Here is a 22,973-nt window from a genome sequence, read left to right on the forward strand (position 1 = left end):
CACATTCTGTCCTACCTTAAGCTTAAGCTGTGAAACATGTAAAACAAGATGGATCTTTGAAGTAGTTGGTAGCTGCAACTTATAAGCTACTTCTCCCACTTTGGCTATGATCTGATAAGCTCCAAAAAACTTAGCTGCTAATTTCAGATTTCTCCTTAGATGAACTGAAGTTTTCCTGTAGGGTTGTAGCCTGAGATAGACCCAATCCCCACCTGAAATGATCTTTCAATTCTATTTTTGTCAGCTTGCTGCTTCATTCTGTGCTGAGCTTCTTCCAATGTGGATTTAAGTAGGATATTCATAGCTTGTCTCTGCTGTAAGTAATCATCAACCTTGGAATTGATAGCTGGGGGGTAAGTAGTTACTTCAAATTGTGGTGGTGAATAGCCATAAAGAGCCTGAAATGGAGTAAGATGTAGGCTAGAGTGATAAGTGGAGTTAAACCACCATTCTGCTGAAGATAACTAATTGACCCATCTGGTTGATCTGTAGCTTGTCATACATCTCAGATAAGTTTCCAGAAATGCATTCACTCTCTCAGTTTGGCCATTTTTCTGTGGATGATAGGCTTTACTAAGATGTAAAGATGTACCCATCTTATTGAACAACTCTTGCCAAAAATTACTCAGAAAGACATTGTCTCTGACAGATATTATTGTCTGAGGGAGCCCATGCAGCTTATAAATGTTATCAAGAAACATCTTTGAGACAGATTGAGCAGTATATGGATGACTCATAGCTATGAAATGGCAGTACTTAGTGAATCTGTCCACTATTACCATAATGACTTCCCTACCTTCTGATTTAGGAAGTCCAGTAATGAAGTCCATACTGATATGTTTCCAAGCTTGATTTGGTACTGGTAGAGGTTACAGGAGCCCTCCTGGTAAAGTGTTTACCCCCTTATGTTGTTTACACACTTCACACTCTGCTACAAATTGGAAAATCTCTTTCTTCATGTGTGGCCAATAAAAGAAGGACTTACCTCTCTGATAGCTAGCTTAAGTTTCAGAGTGCCCACCAATGGAAGAAGAATGAATCTCAGATATATTTTGATGCCTTAGAGTTCCATTTTTTCCAACATATATCAATCATTAGCATCAAACTTAGGAAACTCTACCTTAGGTTTTGACTGGTGAAATTGCTGTTCATGGAAATATGTATGTGTATTATTTGTGTTTTGAGTTGAACCGTGAAATTCACCATTTCCTGCTGAATGACTTGTGCCTAGAGTTGATCCTAAGACTCCTTGTGTTGGTATTGAAATATGACCCACTGGAATGTGTCTTTGTTCTTATCTACCTTCTTCTCTACTCTCTCGGAGTAATTCTTTGATGGATTGCAAAAGTCTAGGTGATGGTTGCTCATAGTTATAATCCACTTTTTTGAGTAGATATGCATGTTTAAGAGGTAACTCTTCTTGTTTCTGGTTGTATTCTTTCTGAGATTTATATAGTTCGTCGATCTTCCGATTTAATTCATCCATTGCAGCTTTGTTAGCCATGGAAGCAGTCAGAGAACCGACTGCTCTGATACCAATTGTAGTGAACTCACTAAAAGGTCAGAACAAAATGAGTAGGATAGTAACCAGAAGAAAGGAATTTAAGAGTTGGGAAGGATTATTAGATAAGGAAGAGAATTTAAGCAAGGAAGAAGAAGAAGATAAGAGAGAAATCATCAGAGAACCAGGCAAGAAAAGAGAGATAAAGATAAGTTTAGGAAAAGGTTTCTCATATTCAATAATTCATTGGTTCCTTACAGACACAAACCAACAAATATAAATCTAGACAAAATACAATTACCCATCACGTACAGCATGTGAATGGGGATAAAGGCAGACAAGCAAAATTATAAGGGCACCCACAGTACTTAAGCTAAAGAGAAGTATCTAGAAAAAAGAGGTGCATGACATAAGGTGATTGATAATACTAGGCTTTTCTTCAGGAATATAAGAATGGTTTATCAATTAGTTCCTGTTCAACTTGATTTATCAAAAGACGGAACAAAACTCGTAGGTATATTCGTGGGAGACGGATTTATCTATTATCGTAGACTTTTCTATGTGATACAGATTTGTTTATTAAAGTCTTCTACTTTGGGTCGTACCAACTCTTAGTTATGGGTGAGATCAGCTAAGGGAATCAAGTACGTAGTATCCTGCTGGGATTAGAGGCGTAGGAGCATAAATGTACCTTGGATCAGTGTGAGATTTGTTGGGGTTCAACTACAGTCCAGACCAAAGTTAGTTTGGAGTAGGATAGTGTCTGTAGCGGCTTAATACAGTGTTTGTTCAATCTGGACTAGGTCCCGGGGTTTTTTTGCATTTGCGGTTTCCTCGTTAACAAAATTTCTGGTGTCTGTGTTATTTCTTTTCCGCATTATATTTTTTTATATAATTGAAATAATACAGGTTGTGCTTTGTTCAATCAATTAGAATATCCGACCTTTTGGTTGTTGATTTAAATTGATTGAAACTTGGATATTGGTATTTGGTACCATCCAAGTTTATCTCTCTTGTATTTAAATTGAGACTCGCAGTTTGCTTGAGTAAGATTTAAATCGAGAGATAGAGATAAAAAACTCTTTGATATATTTTTTATCTAGATTGAGTCTGAATGTCTAGTTAATTCTCTAGAAAGTATATTGGAGTTTGTCCATACAGATTTCTAAGCGATATATTGGGTGTGGTTGTTAAACCCTCGCTTTTTTAGAGTACAACTTCTTATTTTCTAACGCTTTTAGACATATTGATCTTATACAAAGGGTCCTTATCCAATTTGTGTTCCATAATGGTCATGATGAACGCCAAAGGAAAATTCAATAAACCCATTCAAATTCAAACCATCTTATTGTTTATCAAGCTTTTCTTCGACTACGACCTTCACCTTAGAACGACTTGTTAAAGCACCATATGTTCTCCCACCATGTAAACGTCAGGTATTATATATATTATCGACGCCATTCTCGTACAGATGGGTCATAACCATCGAGAGTTCTAAACGTTTTTTATTTTCACACTTCCTACACGGGAAAGAACACACAATTTTGTAAAATTACTGTTTACCATTGCGTAATCAATGAAATCTCTAACCCCTTGTCTGTATATTGTGCCATATATGTTTGTTTCACGCATCCAAGATTTATTCACAAAATATGACATCCTTCAAAGAAGTAAAATACTATTTCTTAGTAATCTAAGTTCATCAACTAAACCTAAAAATGTCCCAGATGTATTAACACACTACAGTACAATACGATTCACATCAATATCAAAAATCCTCAATTTCTGAAACTAATAAACCCTAGATGTTGAAAAGCTTTTGATTAAGAAAAAAATAAACGAAATACCTTAATTAGCTGAAGATAACCCATGGGATTCAATAGATTCAAAATATTTAATCAAAGTAAATCCTTTTTTGATAAATCGAGTAAATTTTAGTTTTTATTGAAATTGCTGAGTCACAGAAGAAATGATTGATTGTTGTTATTGATGAAGTTTTCTTCAACTGAATCTCGAAGTGAACCTGATGAATTTCCAGTGAAATCTATGGCGTTTAGGATAAACCGTAAAATCGGGAATATGTGAAATAAATGATGGTGAAAAATAAGATGTAGTAATGTCTCAATTGTTTTGTAATCATCACATTAACTTGTTTTATCTTCCTCTCAACCGATTCCTAGTCTAATTTTTCAGAGATATTAAATGAAAAATTAATTTCAATTTTGATTTTATTTTATGATTTTTTATTAATCAAAATGAAGAGTTATGATGTGAAAAAATGTTGGAGAAAAAAACGGGGAATTGTTTGGATGCTGGGGTTTATCTTGAGCGTGAGAAGAAATTGAGGGAAAATAGTAATAATAGAGGGTAACGAGGTATGTTGGCATTTATAGCGTGTTTGTTTCTTGGGTACAAAATCGTATTCCCGGGAATATGATTCCATACCCTTATTTGGGATGTGTAATAACTGCAGGAATTTTATTTCTTTACTTTTAGCTTTCCAAAATATGGGGGAATAGAAAACCAACCTAGAAGGTGGGTTTAGGAATCCCGACAGTTGGGATTCGATTTTTTTTCAGTATTTTTTTATTTTGGTAACTATTCCCTTACTTTTTGATCCTAGTCCTGACTAAACCAAACAAGATTAAATGGATCATATTCCCAGGTATCACATTCCCTTCATGTCAACCAAACACTGCATTAAAGTCGAGGGTAGGAAGATAGTTTCCCATAACCCCCCAACACTCAGTAATATACACCATTTATTGCAACAATCTTTTGTCATTATAAATTTGTAACGTCGATATGACATATATTGACAATTACGAGGTCTTTGACCCCCTTTTCCCGAAGACGATTAATGCATATTATATATATATATATATATATATGTTGATATTATGTTATGTTTCACGATCTTAAATGGTTATTACAGTTTTATAACTAACCAAAAAACTTTCAACAATCACATAAATGGCCAAAAAACAACGTATACATCCAAAGCCCTTTATATAATACAGTTAAGACTTAATTTGAAAAATAAGGATATCCATTTCATTTGACTCCTAAGTAACATGAAAAGTTTAGATATCTTGTTTTGGATTAAATGTAACACATCCAAACGTAACAAATCTATTATTAGTATAATCGCTAGGATGAAAAGATCAAACCGTTTCACACGAGTTTTTTTTTTCTTTTCAAACCATAGTACTAAATGCTACGGGTATAAAAGTATCCATAAACCCAACCATTTCTCAAGGATTTTTCAAAAGTACGATAACAAGTAACAAAGATAACCTAAATCGGTCTCCATAATGTCGAACCGGTCTGGAATTTCTCCGTAATCAGTCTTCTAAAACTTTCTTTCGCAAGTGTTTTTGGTATCATTGTTGCTGATGAAGTCTTCAGAAAACTTTTTGTTGATGATATTGATCTTGATGTTTTTCCTTGTGATTTTACTCATGTAACTAATGTTGTTCTTTTTTTTGCTTTAGGTTTTGTTGTTGTAAAAAGAACAAAAGCCCCAAACTTGGTCATCAATATCTAAAACAAATTAATATAAGTCTCTAACTAAGCGATATCCTAACTAAATCTAACTTTAAAAATTGAAAAACAGAAACCTAACAGGATCTAGGAAAGAATACGACCGTGACTTAAAAACTTTAAAAAAAAGTTCAAATTAAATAAATGAAATAAATTTGAAGGAGGAGAGGATTATAATGGTTTGGATCTGCTTAGATTTTCCCTAAAGGATCATATCTGTGCGGATGGAGTTTTTGGTGGGGGGAGTTTACAACCCAAGGAAAACATGTCGTCAATTTGTGGAGAATTGTTTCACCTATTTCTAATGATCTTTTAAGCTATCTCAATCTAAAATAAGTAAATGATATATTGAGTTACTTTATGGAAGGACAAAATGATGCTTTCAATAGTATCTCTCTTATATATTCCCTAAGAATATACACTACACGAAATCAGAGAATTTGTAACGTTGAAAAAATGTTAGTATCTATATATTATAACGTCAAAAAAACGTTGAAAAAGTGCCATTATTATTAGTGTTACAATATTTTATCAATGGTTCATTTCGTTACAATAAAATTTTATCAAATAACGGTTTCATTCGTTGGAATAAATACACCAACGGTTATCTAGTCAGCACAAGATTTATCTGATGTCATTTTGTTGTAACGGATAGCCGTTATTGTGCAGATCGTAACGGTTAGCTTGTAACAGTTTGGTGTAACAGATACAGTAACGGAAAATTTGTGTGTAACAGTTGACTTATTACCACCTGTCCTTCCTTGTAACAACTACAACAACGATTGTAATCGCTGTTTAGTTGATTGTAACAGATTGGGTATAACAGTTATTGTAACGATTCACAACCATGATAGTTCATTGTAACGGCTGTCGTACGACACGTGTCAATCATTTCTAATATTTTGTTATGATTACACAAAAAATTGACAAACAGGTGAATACAAATGAGGGATAATTTGGTGTTTAACACCTCTTGGATCGAAGAACCAAGCCAAATATCTGGGAAAAATAGCCGCAGCCAAGGACGAACAATTCATTAACTTTCATATGAGATTCAACAGAGTCTTCTTACAGCTTAAATGAACAATTATTGGGTCTAACCCTACTCAATGGATGATAAAAACATTTCCTCAATCTAACGCACACCATCAGCCAATGACAAAATTACTAACTACACCCACATAACTACTAAAGGCGGACTGGACTGGTAGTCTAAGCTAAACACAATGTGACATTACCTTGCCCGGAAAAACATCCTTTTCCTCAAGGATGAACTTCGGATAGTGAGTGCGAATGTTGGATAGATCTTCCCATGTAACATTCTCTGGAAATGAATTAGTCCATAGGATCAATCCTTGTTTGACCAGCCGGTTGCCTTATTGAATTGTCCTTGTATCCAAGACATTTTCAGGTAGCATGATAAATTAACCTTCATGATCTACTACTGGCAGAGATGGTGAAGAAGTGTGTTGCTGCTCAATGTGCTTCTTAAGTTGAGAGACATGAAACACAGGGTGAATACGAGAGTATGATGGTAAATCCAACTTATAAGACACCTTTCCAATGCACTAGGGAACTTGAAAAGGACCATAAAACTTTGAAGAAATTTTAAAATTTTTCCTCAAGGAAAGAGAGGATTGTCTGTAAGGTTGCAGTTTGAGGTAGACTAAGTCCCCAACCTCAAAAGTTCTATCTGTTCTGGACCTGTCAACATATAGCTTCATTCTCTCTTGATCTTTAAGGAGAGACTCTTTGAATATATCCAGTAGAGAAGCTCTATCCTTCAAGTAAGCCTCAACTGCAGCAACTAAAGTGGTTGTAGCAGAAGGAAAAGCAAGATGAGGAGGTACATACCCATGTAAAGCTTGAAAAGGAGAAATCTTCAAGCTGGTGTGATAGATTGTATTGTACCACCATTTCTTCAAGTGCTAAGAATTCGGTCCATTTCCCAGGTTTGTGTACAGTGATGCACCTTAGATAGTTTTCAACACAAGCATTGGCCCTTTCAGTCTGGCCATCTGATTGTGGGTGATAAGCTGTACTGAGATTAATACTTGTTCCCAAGGCTTTAAATAAGTCATGCCAAACATTGCTTGTAAACACCTTATCTCTGTCAGAAACAATGGAGGAAGGCAATCCATGTAATTTCATCACTTGATTGAGGAATGCATGAGCAACAGAAGAAGCAGTGTAAGGATGTTGCAGAGCTAAGAAGTGTGCATACTTTGTCAACCTATCCACTACCACTAAGATGACACTTTTCATGTTGCTTACAGGTAACCCTTCTATAAAATCCATGGCGATATGTTGCCAATCATGTTCATGGATAGGAAGTGGTTCTAGCAAGCCAGATGAGTTAGTGTGATCAGCTTTATTTCTTTGATAAACATCACACTGAGATATAAGGGAAACTATGTCTCTATGCATACCTGTCCAATAAAAATGACTTCTTGCTCTCACAGAAGTAGCTTGAATTCCATAATTCCCTCCAATGGCAGAAGTATATAAAGTCTTTAATAGTTTATCTCTGATCTGAGGACCAATACCAATGTAAAGTTTAGTTTTGTACTTCAGGACTCCATCCTTGAATATGTAATTAGGTAGAGTAGCAGGACTGAGTAGGATTTTAGAAATAAGTTGGTTGGCCTTTGCATCATTAACATAACTCTATTGAACTTCATGTATCCAAGTTGGTGTAGAGATGACCATGGAGTGACAAGTATCAAACTCTGAGGGTCTTCTAAAAAGTGCATCTGCAAGCACATTGTCACAGCCCTTCTTGTACTGAATCTTATAATCAAACCCCAATAATTTGATGAGCCATTTTTGTTGGAATGCAGTGATAAACTTTTGTTCCAATAAGTACTTAAGGCTCTGGTGATCAGTTTTTATGATGAATTTGGTACCTTGGAGATAATGCTTCCACCTTTGAACTGCAGTAACAATAGCCAGAAATTCCTTCTCATAAGTAGAGAGTGTTGCAGCTCTAGGACCTAGTGGTTTTCTGAAGTAAGAAATGGGTTTCTTCTCTTACAATAGGATAGCTGCAATGTACATGTCACTAGCATCACTTTCTACTACAAAAGTCTTAGAAAAATTAGGTAAAGTCAATACAGGTGTAGATCTCAATTACTTTTTGAGTGCCTCAAAAGCAGTTGTAGCAGCTGGACTCCAACGGAATGAATTTTTCTTGAGAAGATTAGTTAGTGGCTTGCTTATAATTACATAATGATGTACAAACTTTCTGTAGTAACCTGTAAGACCCAGAAATCCTCTTATCTCTTTAATATTCTTTGGAATTGGCCAAGATTGCGTACAAGCAATTTTATTTAGGTCATCACAAACATCCTCTGCTGTGACTATGTGACCAAGGTACTCCAAGGATGCTTTTCCAAAGCAACATTTGGATAGGTTTGCAAAGAGTTGATGTTGTCTGAGCAGTGTAAAGACCAATCTGAGGCGTTCCAAATGTTCACTCATTCTTTTACTATAAATAAGTATGTCATCAAAGAAGACCAACACAAATTTTCTTAAGAATGGCTGAAAGATATCATTCATGAGAGCTTGAAATGTGGCAGGGGCATTTGTGAGGCCAAATGGCATGACCTTAAATTCATAATGGCTTTGATGAGTTCTAAAGGCTGTCTTGTGGATGTCAAGATCATTAACTCTTATTTGATGATAGCCAGCCCTCAGATCTATCTTGGTAAAGATGATGGCACCATGTAGTTCATCTAGTAATTCATCCACAATGGGTATAGGAAACTTATCTTTAATAGTGACGCTGTTTAGCTTCCTATAATTCACACAAAATATCCATGAATTATCTTTTTTTTTTCACAAGAAGAATTGGAGAGGAAAATGGGCTGTGGCTAGGCTGAATGATCCCTGTTTGAAGCATTTCTTTAACCAATTGTTCAACTACTCCTTTCTGAACATAAGGACACTTATAAGCCCTTTGGTTGACAGGTGATGAGTTGGGTTGTAAGGGAATTGTATGGTCCAAACTTCTCTTAGGTGGAAGAGTGGAAGGTTCTTGAAATATATCAGGAAATTCTTGTAAGAGTGAAGAGGCAGGTGGAAGAGTGGAAGGTTCTTGAAATATATCAGGAAATTCTTGTAAGAGTGGCAGTAAAATGTCAGGAGTCTTAGGGGTGGTGAAGTTGTATTTATGGAGAATAGTTGAGCTACTATCCCATGTGAATGTTTTAGAAAAAAAAATTTGACGGCCTCTGCACTCATCATCAGAAATAAATGTTTTGGAGTAGTACCTTGCAATGTAATATGTTTGGTCTTGTATAGAAAAGAAACACTAAATTGAAGATCACATCACCTAATTTCTTCAACCAATCTGCTCCAAGTACTATGTCACAACCTCCAACTGGTAAAACTCTCAAGTTTTCCATAAAATGGTGCCCTTGCATGCTCCATTGTAGTTTAGAACAAATTCCTGAACTTGTTGTTTTCTCTCCATTTGCAATAGACATCATAGGTGAAGTTGGTGTGATGGATCACTTAAGTGAAGTAGCCAAAGCACTGTCAATGAAACTAGTGGTTCTACCCGTGTCATAAGTATAGACACAGTCTTCTTGTGGATGAGACCAGGAATCCAGATTGTATCACCAGTGGCTGATCCAGTGAGAGCATGATGGGATACTTCAACATCAGATTGTACTGGAGATTCAGGTGCCTCAACAAACATTTCCTCCTCCTCTTCAATGTCTTGTGATTCAGCAGACTCCATGTGTAACATGTAGAGTTTTTGTTTACCCTTACAGAAATGGCCAGGTTTGTACACAACATCACAATTATAACAGAGCCCTTGAGCTCTTATCTTATCCATTTCTTCTTGAGTTAGTCTTTTAATGATAGGAGTTGTAGTGGTTGGCTTTGGTGGAGGGGAGAAAAAATATTTTGGGGTTGAAGGGCTAGACCTAGGTGAAGTGATAATTTATTTAAGAGGTAAGGGGCTAGGAGAGTATGGTATTTGTGAGTTTGAATAGGTTGGGAAAGATTTGGGAAATGTTTTATGTGGTTTAATGGTTAACTAAAGCTTTTGTTCTTGTAATCTAGATAAAGAAAAGGCATCATCTAGTGTTTGTGGGTGAAACATAGACAAAGATTTGCTAATATCATCCTTCAAGCTACTGAAAAAACTCATAACAAAATAAAATTCACTCAAAGAAGGGTTCATACGTAGCATCAAAGTTTTGAGTGATTCAAAATCTTCATAATAATCATCCACAGAAGATGATTGAACTAATTTATTGAAGATACCAACAAAATTTTCCTCTACAGGATTTTCAAATCTAGCACATAAATGGAGGGATAAGTCTTGCCAGGTAATTCTATTTCGATTAACTTGAAAATTTAGAAACCATTTCTCAGCCTTACATTCTAAATAGATGGCAGCTATGTCGACCTTCCTATGTTCCTCAATATCATTGAGTTGGAAGTATCTTTCACTCTTCTGAATCCAACCCCTGGGGATATCTCGATCAAATCTTGGAAAATCGAGCTTAGGTATGCGATGATGGTGATTAACAAAGTTAGAATGATGTTGATGAGAATAACTTTGGTGTTCATCATCCTGGTGATGAGAACCACTTTCATTTTCAGTATGATTATGATTGAATGGTTTATTGAGGAGTTGAATAAGATTACGGTTATTCTCCTGTAAGGTTTCTTTGAAACTAACTTTCACAGTATCAATCTGGGTAGTAAGCTCTGTGGAAAGGGTTTTTAAAATCTGGTTGTAGTTTGCTGATAGCAGCTTCATTAGCTGTGGTTTTTTCTGTAAGATCTTTGAGCGTCATTGGAAAAAAAATTTGGGTGAAAACAAGGCTATGAATACCAATTTTTGTGATCACACAACAGATTGACAAACAAGTGAATATAAATGAGGGATAATTTGGTGTTTAACACTTCGATCCAAGCCAAATATCTGGGCAAAATAGATGCATCCAAGGACGAACAATTCATTAAATTTCAGATGAGATTCAACAGAGTCTTCTTATAGCTTACATGAACAATTATTGGGTCTAACCCTACTTAATAGATGATAAACACATGTCCTCAATCTAACGGACACCATCAGCCAATGAAATAATTACTAACTACACCCACATAACTACTAAGGGCGGACTGGACTAGTAGTCTAAGATAAACACACTGTGACACATTTAAAGTAACGGCTTCAAACGTTGATGCTTGATTATAACATTTTGGATATAACAGCTTGATGTAACGATTCGATTCGTAACAGCTGACTGTCACGTTAGCCGTCTGCCACGTGTATATCGCTTGTAACATATAGACTAACGCCTTTAGATGTTGACAATTCATTGTGACAATAATGAATTTTCCAGGTGTGCTAATTACTAACATATTTTATGACGTCGATTCGACGTTGGTAAAAAAAATAGTTTTCAAAAAAAAAAATTATCTGTTATAAATAAGCTCTCATAATTGGACCCTGCAATGCAGTGCAATCCATTTCTGAAGCTGCAATACAATTAGTTTCTGAAGCTGCATTGCAGCATTGCGATTCATTTTTGAACCTGCAATACTGAATATGAAACCCATAATTCATTTCTCATTCCACAATACATACATTATCATTCTAGCAGCATAAGGAATTCAATCATTCACAAATCCATACAACAACCAATTGAACCAAGGTTTGTTTCACATATGCAAATATATACGATTACCATTCTTACATTGAAAGAACTGCTTAAGCCTAAAAACATACATGGTTCCCTATATGGTTATAATCAAATGACAAGGGTTGTGTTTTTCAATATATAAGTGTTGTTCTGCATTATACCTTGGATGGAAAAAAAAGTTGTTCATGATCAGCCAATAGAAGTCGTCCTTTGACATCAGAGTATCCTTCACCAGCTTATGGCATCAGCTATTGCCATCGATTCCAGTATCCTGACAAAACAACAAAAATGAAACAGAAACTTAAATTAGAAACAACTCTCATAAGAGAGAAAGATTAATTCAGTAATTTCGGAAATTTATTTACATGTTCATTGTCATTTTGCAATACATACATTCTCGTTATAGACCAACCAATTGAACCAAGGTTTGTCTCATCATTCATTCAGATTCTTAATTCTTGTGAGTGAAACAACTGCTTGAGGCAAAAAAAATCATACATGGTTCCCTATGTTATGTGTTTCAGCAGTTTCTATTATAAGCAAGTTTCTAATGCATACATTCTCACTGTTTTTATATGAACATGGCAACCTAAGCATAAAAATTTTATATTTGACAAACTTGTCACTGGGAATTTATATACATGGTTTTATATGTTAAATTAAGATGACAAAAAATAATTCACTTCGAAAAGGCGAGGGTACCAAAATATACCTCAAGCTAAAACTTTTCCTACCTATATGTCCTTTCTCCAAAAGTGATTGTCTATGGACTGTGTCGAGACAATACAACTAATCGGTTCACACTTCGTGTGATCGTCTATGGATACGAGATCGATACAATACAACAACGAAGTATGTTACTTGATAAAAAGGTTCGGACTTAACCAAACATAATAGGATTCACTTATCAAGTAATTAGGAATTAACGTTTATGTAATTTACTTTAATTATAATAAAACAATTATGATGCGGAAATATAAATTAAATGACATAGCAAGTGAAAAGGCGGGGGTCTAACAACACCACCCAATATTTAGATTAGCAATCTGTATGGACAAACTCGAATATACTTTTAAGAGAATCAATAAGACTCAATCAATTAAAAGTATATCAACGAGTTTATATCTCTCTTATTGATTTGATTTACTCAAGCAAGAACTGCGAGTTCTAATCAAATACAAGGAATAACTTGGATGCTACCAAAGACCAATATTCAAGGATCAATCAATGACTATCAACAATCAAAGGTTGGAGTACTCTAGTTGATGATCTAACACACAACCTGTATTATTTCAATTATAAAGATAAATCAATATAATGCGGAAATAGAAATAACACAGACACCGGAAATTTTTTTAACGAGGAAACCGCAAATGCAAAAAAACCCCGTGACCTAGTCCAGATTGAACACACACTATATTAAGCCGCTACAGACACTAGCCTACTCCAAGCTAACTTCGGACTGGACTGTATTTGAACCCCAATCAGTCTCCCACTGATCCAAGGTACAGTTGTACTCCCTACGCCTCTGATCCCAGCAGGATACTGCGCACTTGACTCTCTTAGCTGATCTCACCCACAACTAAGAGTTGCTACGACCCAAAGTCGCAGGCTTCGACAATAAACAAATCTGTCTCACACAGACAAGTCTATCAAAGGATCAATCTGTGTCCCACAGATAAAACGTAAAAGGTTTTGTTCCGTCTTTTGATAATAATCAAGGTGAACATGAACCAATTGATAATCCGGTCTTATATTCCCGAAGAACAGCCTAGAGTTATCAATCACCTCACAACAATCTTAATCGTACGGTAGCGAAACAAGATGTTGCGGAATCACAAACAATGAGACGAAGATGTTTGTGATTGCTTTTTATATCTTGCCTATCGGAGATATCAATCTCAATCCAATCAATCTGATTGTACTCGTATGATAGAAGATGCAAGATCATATCACACAACTACGATAAAAGTAGTATCGGTCTGGCTCCACAATCCCAATGAAGTCTTTAAGTCGTTAACCTGGTTTTAGAAGAAGAAAACCAAAGGTTAAAGGAGAACCGACTCTAGTATGCAAACTAGTATCACATGTGAGGTGTGGGGATTATTTTTGCACAGATTCTAGAGTTCCCTTTATATAGTCTTTCAAATCAGGGTTTGCAATTAAGTTACCTTGGTAACAAAGCAATCAATATCCACCGTTAGATGAAAACCTGATTTAAATTCAAGCTAATATTTCTCAACAGTTAGATCTAAAACTTAGCTTGTTACACACACTTGACAATGCACGCTTCTAGGTTTGTTAACCATACCCAAACTATGCACTCGTTGGTTCAATAATAGTTAACCAAAAGGTTAGCTATATGAGCATTTCATATCAACCACGTTCTTCTTCACCATAACTAGTTCAAATGACTTCAAATGAACTATTTAGAGAGTTGTTCAATTGCAAGGAAATCTCATGTACTACACAAGACACAATTGAAGCAAAGATGATTTGATTCACTTGAATCGGTTCTTGAACTTTTATAGCCACGGTTTGCAAACTGCATTCCTTAGTCTTTTTAAGTTTAAGTTCATAAATCATCTTCAGATATATAACCTTCTCAAGTTCGCAGACTAGGTTCGCGGACTTAAGTTACCGGGCAGAGTTTACAAACTCCAACAGAAATTCTCGGATATGAGAACTTCGCCAGTTCGCGGACTGGGTTCGCGGACTTATCTTCACGCAAGTAGTTTGTCAACTCCAGCAGAAATTCTCGGGTTTGAGAACTTTGGCAGTTCGCGGACTGAGTTCGCGGACTTGGCTCACGTCATTCTTCCGGTTCTCTTGATCAACAAAGTTCGCAAACTTTGGTTCAAAGAATAGGACTTATACATAAATGTGTTTCCACAACAATGCTTATGTCCACCATTGGTTATGTAATCTAAACTCTCATTTAAATCATTGAAACATTCTTAGAGGACGTTATACAGTTGTTACACCATTTCTCGTCAAAGAAATTTTCAAGATGATTGAAACATATCATGACTTTCGTCACATGGTAAAGATAAACTTGGTTAAAGCGAAAATCTTACCAACTCATATTTCGAGATATAGATAGGCGAGGTATACTCGGCTCGAAATACCAAATGTGTATAATCAAAGTCTATATATATAGCATATGACTTCTTGTCTCAAAGAGTAGGAGATAGAGTAGATAGACTTTTGAGTGATAGATAAGTTCAAGTCTTCACATACCTTTTTGTCGAGAAGTTCCACCGGTTCCTTGAGTAATTCTTCTACTTGTATGATGAATCGCCATGAAGTCCTTGAGCTCAACTACACTTTCTATCCTAGTCCGATACTTATCTATAATAGACTAGAAATCAATACTTATAGTTTTGATCACTAACATTGACAAACATGCTTGAGATATCAACGCATGCGAGTTCGACCGAGCAATGCTCTAAAAATCTCCCCCTTTGTCAATTTTAGTGACAAAACTATCAATATATATGGAATACAAAAAAGATAAAGAAACTTTAGTAGCTCCTATTCCACATGTCTAATCTTCAACATTCCTCGAAATCTTCGTCATTTCCAAGTACTCCAATGATCTCAAAGGTTGTAAGTTTAGCATCACCGTTGTTGAAGATCCGTAGCTATAACAATGAGAAAGCATCGGTCTCGATCATTGTTATACAAATTCATAGTATTATTACACAACGTCAAAGTTCAATTGTATCACAACTTCAACAATAATACTATGGTGATATGGATCACTCCACCTTAGTCAATACTCCATCTCACATGGAAACCACTCCCCCTTACACAATGATCCGAAAACCATATGTATTTGTAGTGTGAACTATATATTAATTCTCCCCCTTTTTGTCAATAAAATTGGCAAAGGTACAAGAACGGGATCATAATGAAATTTTCGAGAGAGACATTTCATGACAAAAGGAAAAAAAAAATACATACCAACTAATTTAGATGCAAGCATAAAGCCAAAGCTAAATGCATTCATAAAGGAGTTTATAGATACAAGATAACCCCTCTAAAATTCCACAGCCGCACACCTCTCAAGATATGACCATTAAGCACAAGTTCAAAAGAACTCTCCCCCATTTGATGTCATTCCCGAAATAACAACAAGAGCGAACTTAATTTCGAAAAAAAAGAAGGATTTTTATTGGATACCAAAACCATATGAATGATATTTATATCCAAAAACTCAATCAAATTAATCACAAGTAAACCCATGATTAATTTATTTCGAAAATAAGGATTTTTATTGGATACCAAAACCATAGGAATGATTTTTATATCCAAAAACTCAATCAAATTAATCACAAATAAACCCATGATTAATTTAATCGGAATACGCAATCAAATTAAACACAAAAAGTGATCAATTCAATTGATTATGCTAAACATAAGAGAACTTATGGAGACACGAAAATACTCAACTAGATTAATTACAAGTGAACCCATAATTAATATAATTGGAATATACAACCAAACTAATCACAAAAGTAATCAATTTAATTGTCATTTGTTTTGCTCGACATAAGAAAATTTATGGAGCAATAACTGAATAACCAAACAAGATGATTAATTTAGTTCAATATGCTCGACATAACATATCTCACGGAACACCAACTAAGCTAAAAAAATCAACTTGGTTGTATAGTGCTCAACATAAGATATATTACGGACCCTCATAATAATACATAAAATATGGATCAGGGATGACGAATACTGCGGAATACACAAGGATTCATTCTATTTTCCATCACTATTTGCATAACGATATTTATAGACATAATCCTTGAAAACAAAAGATTTTAACCTATCTTCCATCAAATATTTGACAATACAGGCTTAACTTTTGTATTTGTCAAAAGTCCATTCATTCTTTTATCAATACGTGAATACCGATCACGAATGACCTTACTTTTGACAAAGTATGGGACAAACATAGTTCACGGACGTAAACACCGATATCCCATAACAAATTGCAATATAACAAATCATAAAGATTAATACTGCAAAAACATCATCTTCCAAATAGTTTTTAGAATTTAATACCAATAAACCTAAAAAATAACACGAAGATGAAAAATAATAGCTATGTGTAGTCACGATCATTGTTATTCAAAGCACTAGTTATTCTTCCAACTAAACCAAAAACAAAACGTACTAGGCAACAATATCTTTGAGAAATTCTTTATCATTCCCGAACTCCTTATCGTCAACATCCGTTGGAATATAAGGTTCGTGGAGATAGGAGTTAATATCAACAAACCGTCTTGGCTGATGATGTCGAACCAGGGCTTTCTGAATTTCCAAAGATCTTAAAACGCAAGACTTTATTTCACGAATCTCCTTTCTTAATTCCTTCAACTCATCAAGAACATCAGAAAACTTCTGAGAGTTAGAAGGGACAGCCCTTGGCTTTCTTTTATTCCTTCTCTTTCTTTTCAAGGACGGAGTTACTGGAGATTTCTCTTTTTCCTTGATTGATGGCTTAACAATCATGTTGACATATTTTCCATCCAAAGACATGATGCTTGGAGAACAGTTATAAAAAACTGGTTTTTGTGAGTGGAATTCACAATCTCATCAAGCATTCTTAAGATATAAAGGATATCAGAGAGGAAACATGAATGTAGGGTTCGCAACCTTTGAACAGGTTCGTGGACGTCCAACTCTAAACCCTATAAATAGTAGAATTGTCGATAATAACCCTTTATTTGATAGACAGGAAAAACAAACCTAAGAAAAAGAAAACTTTTCATAAATCCTGAGCGGTACACAATCTTATCTCTTTTGATCAGGCATGAGGCAAGATTTACCAAACAACACAATTAATTTGTCAACCATTTTCCTCTTGAGAGAAATCCTCTGACTTCTGTCTATCAAAATGATTTGAACATACCTTCTTCTCTAATGGCCTTATTTTATCTTTTGAAACCAACTTCTTAGACGAAGATAAAATCTTACATACCTCGGCAGTCTTCTGAGCAAGTTTATGCTTCCTTGCCAATCGATTTTCTCTTCGTTGAAGTTTGTTGGCGTGCCTCACTTGATGTTTGTACTTGTAACATCTTGATAGTTCATGACCCTTCTGAGAACAAAACGAGCACGTCAATCTTGGATAGTGTTCAGGCATCTGTGGTGTGGAAGCAGCTAGACACATAGTAGATCCTGAAACATTAGAAATAGAGTTTCCAAAGGATGGGTCAATTGATTCTTCCAGCTTGATGGGATTCTCTTCTTTACTGAAACCATCAAGGTTGATATATGTATTACTACAATTATCAAAATCAATATTTTCACATAGAAGACCAACACTTGATTTCCTATCTTCATCAGAATCATAGATATCAAACATCTCATCAAGTGTTACAGCAAGACCTTTGTTCCCAGTGTATTTTCTACGACTTGGGCACTCGTTTGAAAAATGACCAAAAACTTTACACTTAAAGCACTATGGAATATCCTCGTCATCAGCCTCGTCAGCATCCCTGTTTTTAGGAGGAACGCGATTGTGAGGTTTATCTGATGACCTAGGTTTGTCTCTTGAAAACCGTTTACTTCTATTCAATAGAAGATCCCTAAACTGTCTTGTGATCAACGAGACTGATTTGTCAAGATCTTCATCCGAAAAATCACCTTCAGACTGATCATCCTCAGAGACATAAACACTTTTACTTTTATCAAGTAACTTAGTGTTCTTCTGTGCTTTAAAGGCAACATCCTTTCCGATTTTGGATGTATGCCCATGATCAAAGATCTTTAGCTTTCCAACCAATGTATTTCTGGAAAGATTATCAAGGTTATTTCCCTCAACAATGGCATGCTTATTAGACTCATATCTAGATGGCAGTGATATGAGAATTTTCATCACAATGTCCTTTTCAGGAATAGCCTTACCCAATGCAAAAGATGTATTAACAATTTCAGACACTCTGTAATTAAACTCATAAAATGTATCTTCATCTTCCATACGAAGGTTCTCCCAATCAGAATTAAGGTTTTGAAGCCTAGCATCCTTTTCACTGGAGTTACCTTCAAATACGGTTTCTAAGATATCCCAAGCATCATTATACCTAGTGCAATTTGACACATGGTGCTGAAGATTTGGGGTAATGGCATGTATGATGGCATTCAAACTGTCGGAATTTTTCTTTGCAGCAAATATCTCGGCAAGACTGTATTCACCAATATTCTTGGGAACGTTTACATCTCCAACTGACACAACGGGAGCATCATAGCCATTAACAACATATACCCATGATTTAAAATCACGCACTTGAAGAAAAGCTCGCATAACAATTTTCCACCATAAGTAATTAGAGCCATCGAAGACTGGTGGTATGTTAATAAAGATAACACCTGTGTCTATAGAGTCAGATCGCTACAAACACAGACTTGTAAGGTCTTGAACGTGTTTGCCTGCTCTGATACCAATTGAAAAAGCGGGGGTCTAACAACACCACCCAATATTTCGCTTAGCAATCTGTATGGACATACTCGAATATACTTTTAAGAGAATAAACAAGACTCAATCAATTAAAAGTATATCAACGAGTTTATATCTCTCTTCTTGATTTGATTTACTCAAGCAAGAACTGCGAGTTCTAATCAAATACAAGGGATAACTTGGATGGTACCAAAGACCAATATCCAAGGATCAATCAATGAAAATAAACAAACAAAGGTTGGATTACTCTAGTTGATGATCTAACGCACAACCAGTATTATTTCAATTATAAAGATAAATCAATATAATGCGGAAATAGAAATAACACAGACACAAGAAATTTTGTTAACGAGGAAACCGCAAATGCATAAAAACCCCGGGACCTAGTCCATATTGAACACACACTGTATTAAGCCACAACAGACACTAGCCTACCCCAAGCTAATTTCGGAATGGACTGTAGTTGAAACCCAATCAGTCACCCACTAATCCAAGGTACAGTTATACTCCCTACGCCTCTGATCCCAGCAGAATACTGCGCACTTGATTCCCTTAGCTGATCTCACCCACAACTAAGAGTTGCTACGACCCAAAATCGCAGGCTTTTACAATAAAAAAATCTGTCTCACACAGACAAGTCTATCAAAGGATCAATCTGTCTCCCACAGATAAACCTTAAAAGGTTTTGTTCTGTCTTTTGATAATAATCAAGGTTAACAGGAACTAATTGATAATCCGGTCTCATATTCCCGAAGAACAGCCTAGAGTTATCAATCACCTCACAACGATATTAATCGTACGGTAGCGAAACAAGATGTTGCGGAATCACAAACAATGAGACGAAGATGTTTGTGATTGCTTTTTATATCTTGCCTATCGGAGATATCAATTCAACCCAATCAATATGATTGTACTCGTACGATAGAAGATGTAAGATCGGATCACACAACTACGATAAAAGTGGTATCGGTTTGGCTTCACAATCCCAATCAAGTATTTAAGTCGTTAACCTGGTTTTAGAAGAAGAAAACCAAAGATTAAAGGAGAACCGACTCTAGTATGCAAACTAGTATCACACGTGATATGTGGGGATTAGTTTTGCACAGATTCTAGAGTTCCCTTTATATAGTCTTTCAAATCAGGGTTTGCAATTAAGTTACCTTGGTAACAAAGCAATCAATATCCACCGTTAGATGAAAACCTGATTTAGATTCAAGCTAATATTTCTCAACCGTTAGATCGAAAACTTAGCTTGTTACACACACTTGACAATGCACGCTTCTAGGTTTGTTAACCGTACCCAAACGTATGCACTTGTTGGTTCAATAATAGTTAACCAAAAGGTTAACCATATGAGCATTTCATATCAACCACGTTCTTCTTCACCATAACTAGTTCAAATGACTTCAAATGAACTATTAGAAAGTTGTTCAATTGCAAGGAAATATCATGTACTACAAGACACAATTGAAGCAAAGATGATTTGATTCACTTGAATCGGTTCTTGAACTTTTATAGCCACGGTTTTCAAAATGCATACCTTAGTCTTTTTAAGTTTAAGTTCAGAAATTATCTTCAGATATATAACCTTCTCAAGTTCGCAGACTAGGTTCGCGGACTTAAGTTACCGGGCAGAGTTTACAAACTCCAGCAGAAATTCTCGGGTATGAGGACTTCGCCAGTTCGCGGACTGGTTTCGCGGACTGATTTCGCGGACTTATCTTCACGCAAGTAGTTTGTAAACTCCAGCAGAAATTCTCGGGTTTGAGAACTTCGGGAGTCCGCGGACTTGGCTCACGCCATTCTTCCGGTTCTCTTGATCATCAAAGTTCACAAAATTTTGTTCAAGGAATATGACTTATACATAAATGTGTTTCCACAACAATGCTTATGTCCACCATTGGTTATGTAATCTAAACTCTCATTTCAATCATTGAAACATTCTTAGAGGACGTTATATAGTTGTTACACCATTTCTCGTCAAAGCAATTTTCAAGATGATTGAAACATATCATGACTTTCGTCACATGGTAAAGATAAACTTGGTTAAAGTGAAAAGCTTACCAACTCATATTTCGAGATATAGATAGGCGAGGTATACTCGACTCGAAATACCAAATGTGTATAATCAAAGTCTATATATGTAGAATATGACTTCTTGTCTCAAAGAGTAGGAGATAGAGTAGATAAACTTTTGAGTGATAGATAAGTTCAAGTCTTCACATACCTTTTTGTCGAGAAGTTCCACCGGTTCCTTGAGTAATTCTTCTACTTGTATGATGAATCGCCATGAAGTCCTTGAGCTCAACTACACTTTTTATCCTAGTCCGAGACTTAGCTATAATAGACTAAAAATCAAGACTTATAGTTTTGATCACTAACATTGACAAACATGCTTGAGATAGAAACGCATGCGAGTTCGACCGAGCAATGCTCTAACGACAAGATTTTGTTAACAAGGAAACCGCAAATGCAAAAAAACCCCGAGCCCTTGTCCAAAATTGAATACTCTCAGGATTAAGCCGCTACACAAAATTACACCTAACTTCGTACAGTTGAGACCAAGCAACTAAACCTATAGTTCACTTAGTTCCGTCTATATTCCCACGCCTCCAACTTATAAATAAGTCACGTACTTGGAAAAATTACTTTGGTTCGTATTCCAAACAGTAAAGGAATAACAAATCTGTTTGGTATCAACTCTATTCAACCAAATGATATGAGTCGGACAAAGGCTCTTCCGTTTATCTTAACATAAACTCCTTCGTCAGGTCCTTAGATCTATCTTATGTTCAATTACCTAAGTAATCGTTTAAGATTAAGCCAACAACACTCTTAATCCAAAAAATTGTGTTATGCCGATCTACTCAATTAATCAATCCAATCTACCACAAGGATAAACCGATTATTAATTGGATCCTCTTTTATCAAAACAAGTATTGTGCACACCAAAGATTATAAACCCAAGTCAGATCTTCAATATCTTCTTTGTCTTCAAATCTTCAATAAAAAACCTGCACACAATCACTTGAATCTCTTGTGATCAGTCATGCACAGAACGAAGTCTGTTAACAATGGATTATCACAAGATCGTCTTTAGAACTAACAACAGTATAAAGATCCATGTTGAAACTCTGAACTAGTTTGAGTGAATCTTATATCAGAAGAGAAGATCCTCAAGCATAAACAAACTAGGTGCAATCAGAATTCAACCACCGTTAGTCAATCAAATCAATAGAAAACAAAAGATAAACCACAATTATCTAGTTTCCCACCAACGGTACACGCTAGAGCTTCTAAATCCCAAAGAATACTTTAAACTGAGGGACCGTAAGAGATTTATCCTTATTAGGTTACTCTCCTCTCCGAATAGGCGTCTACACCAGTAACAACAACAAAAGAGGAAGTCTGTTGTTACGAAGGATTAGTTTGCTAGAAAGGCAAAATTCAAGTATTTATAGACTAGGAAGTTTGGAAACCAAGGAATTTCCAAAATCGAAAATATTCTCAAGATATTCATTAAAGCACAAATTCGTTTTCCATAATTCCTGGAAATGCTATGTCCAAAAATAATGATCGAAATCTCTCGGAAAATATAATTAGTAAATTCACATTACTAATTCTTATATTTACCTACAAAATGAAATTAATAACCTTAATTAAAATATTCTAAACTTTCTTATGTTTCGGTCCTGGGATTTTCTTCCTTTAGCTATTAAGGGATAACTTTGAACAATTAAAGAAACAAACATTCACAGCACGTGTTCAAAGTATGTCGACATCCTTA

The 22,973-nt window shown here is 35.5% G+C and overlaps 1 protein-coding gene across 1 annotated transcript; it reads right to left on the reverse strand.

Moving 5' to 3' along the window:
• Positions 1-1,294: 1,294 nt before the first annotated feature.
• LOC113351333 lies at positions 1,295-9,887 on the reverse strand. The gene is made up of 9 exons (XM_026595338.1): positions 9,625-9,887; positions 8,178-8,840; positions 7,751-8,048; positions 7,017-7,576; positions 6,724-6,931; positions 6,474-6,612; positions 6,283-6,368; positions 1,803-1,888; positions 1,295-1,553 (listed from the first exon to the last, which is right to left on the reverse strand). Exons 1-9 carry the CDS (start codon positions 9,885-9,887, stop codon positions 1,295-1,297), a joined length of 2,562 nt encoding a protein of 853 aa, XP_026451123.1.
• Positions 9,888-22,973: the final 13,086 nt, after the last annotated feature.

The sequence above is a fragment of the Papaver somniferum genome, chromosome 2 (genome assembly GCF_003573695.1).
Source record: "Papaver somniferum cultivar HN1 chromosome 2, ASM357369v1, whole genome shotgun sequence".
NCBI lineage: Eukaryota > Viridiplantae > Streptophyta > Magnoliopsida > Ranunculales > Papaveraceae > Papaver > Papaver somniferum.

What these genes read in the sequence shown, in the direction of transcription:
- LOC113351333 (XM_026595338.1), bottom strand. Translation starts at nt 9,887, where the DNA reads ATGGATAAGATAAGAGCTCAAGGGCTCTGTTATAATTGTGATGTTGTG. An exon ending in GAACAGATAGAACTTTTGAG is followed by an intron (nt 6,613 to 6,723) that starts GTTGGGGACTTA and finishes CAAGTTCCCTAG; the next exon opens with TGCATTGGAAAGGTGTCTTA. An exon ending in AGGATGTTTTTCCGGGCAAG is followed by an intron (nt 1,889 to 6,282) that starts GTAATGTCACAT and finishes TCTTTTTTCTAG; the next exon opens with ATACTTCTCTTTAGCTTAAG.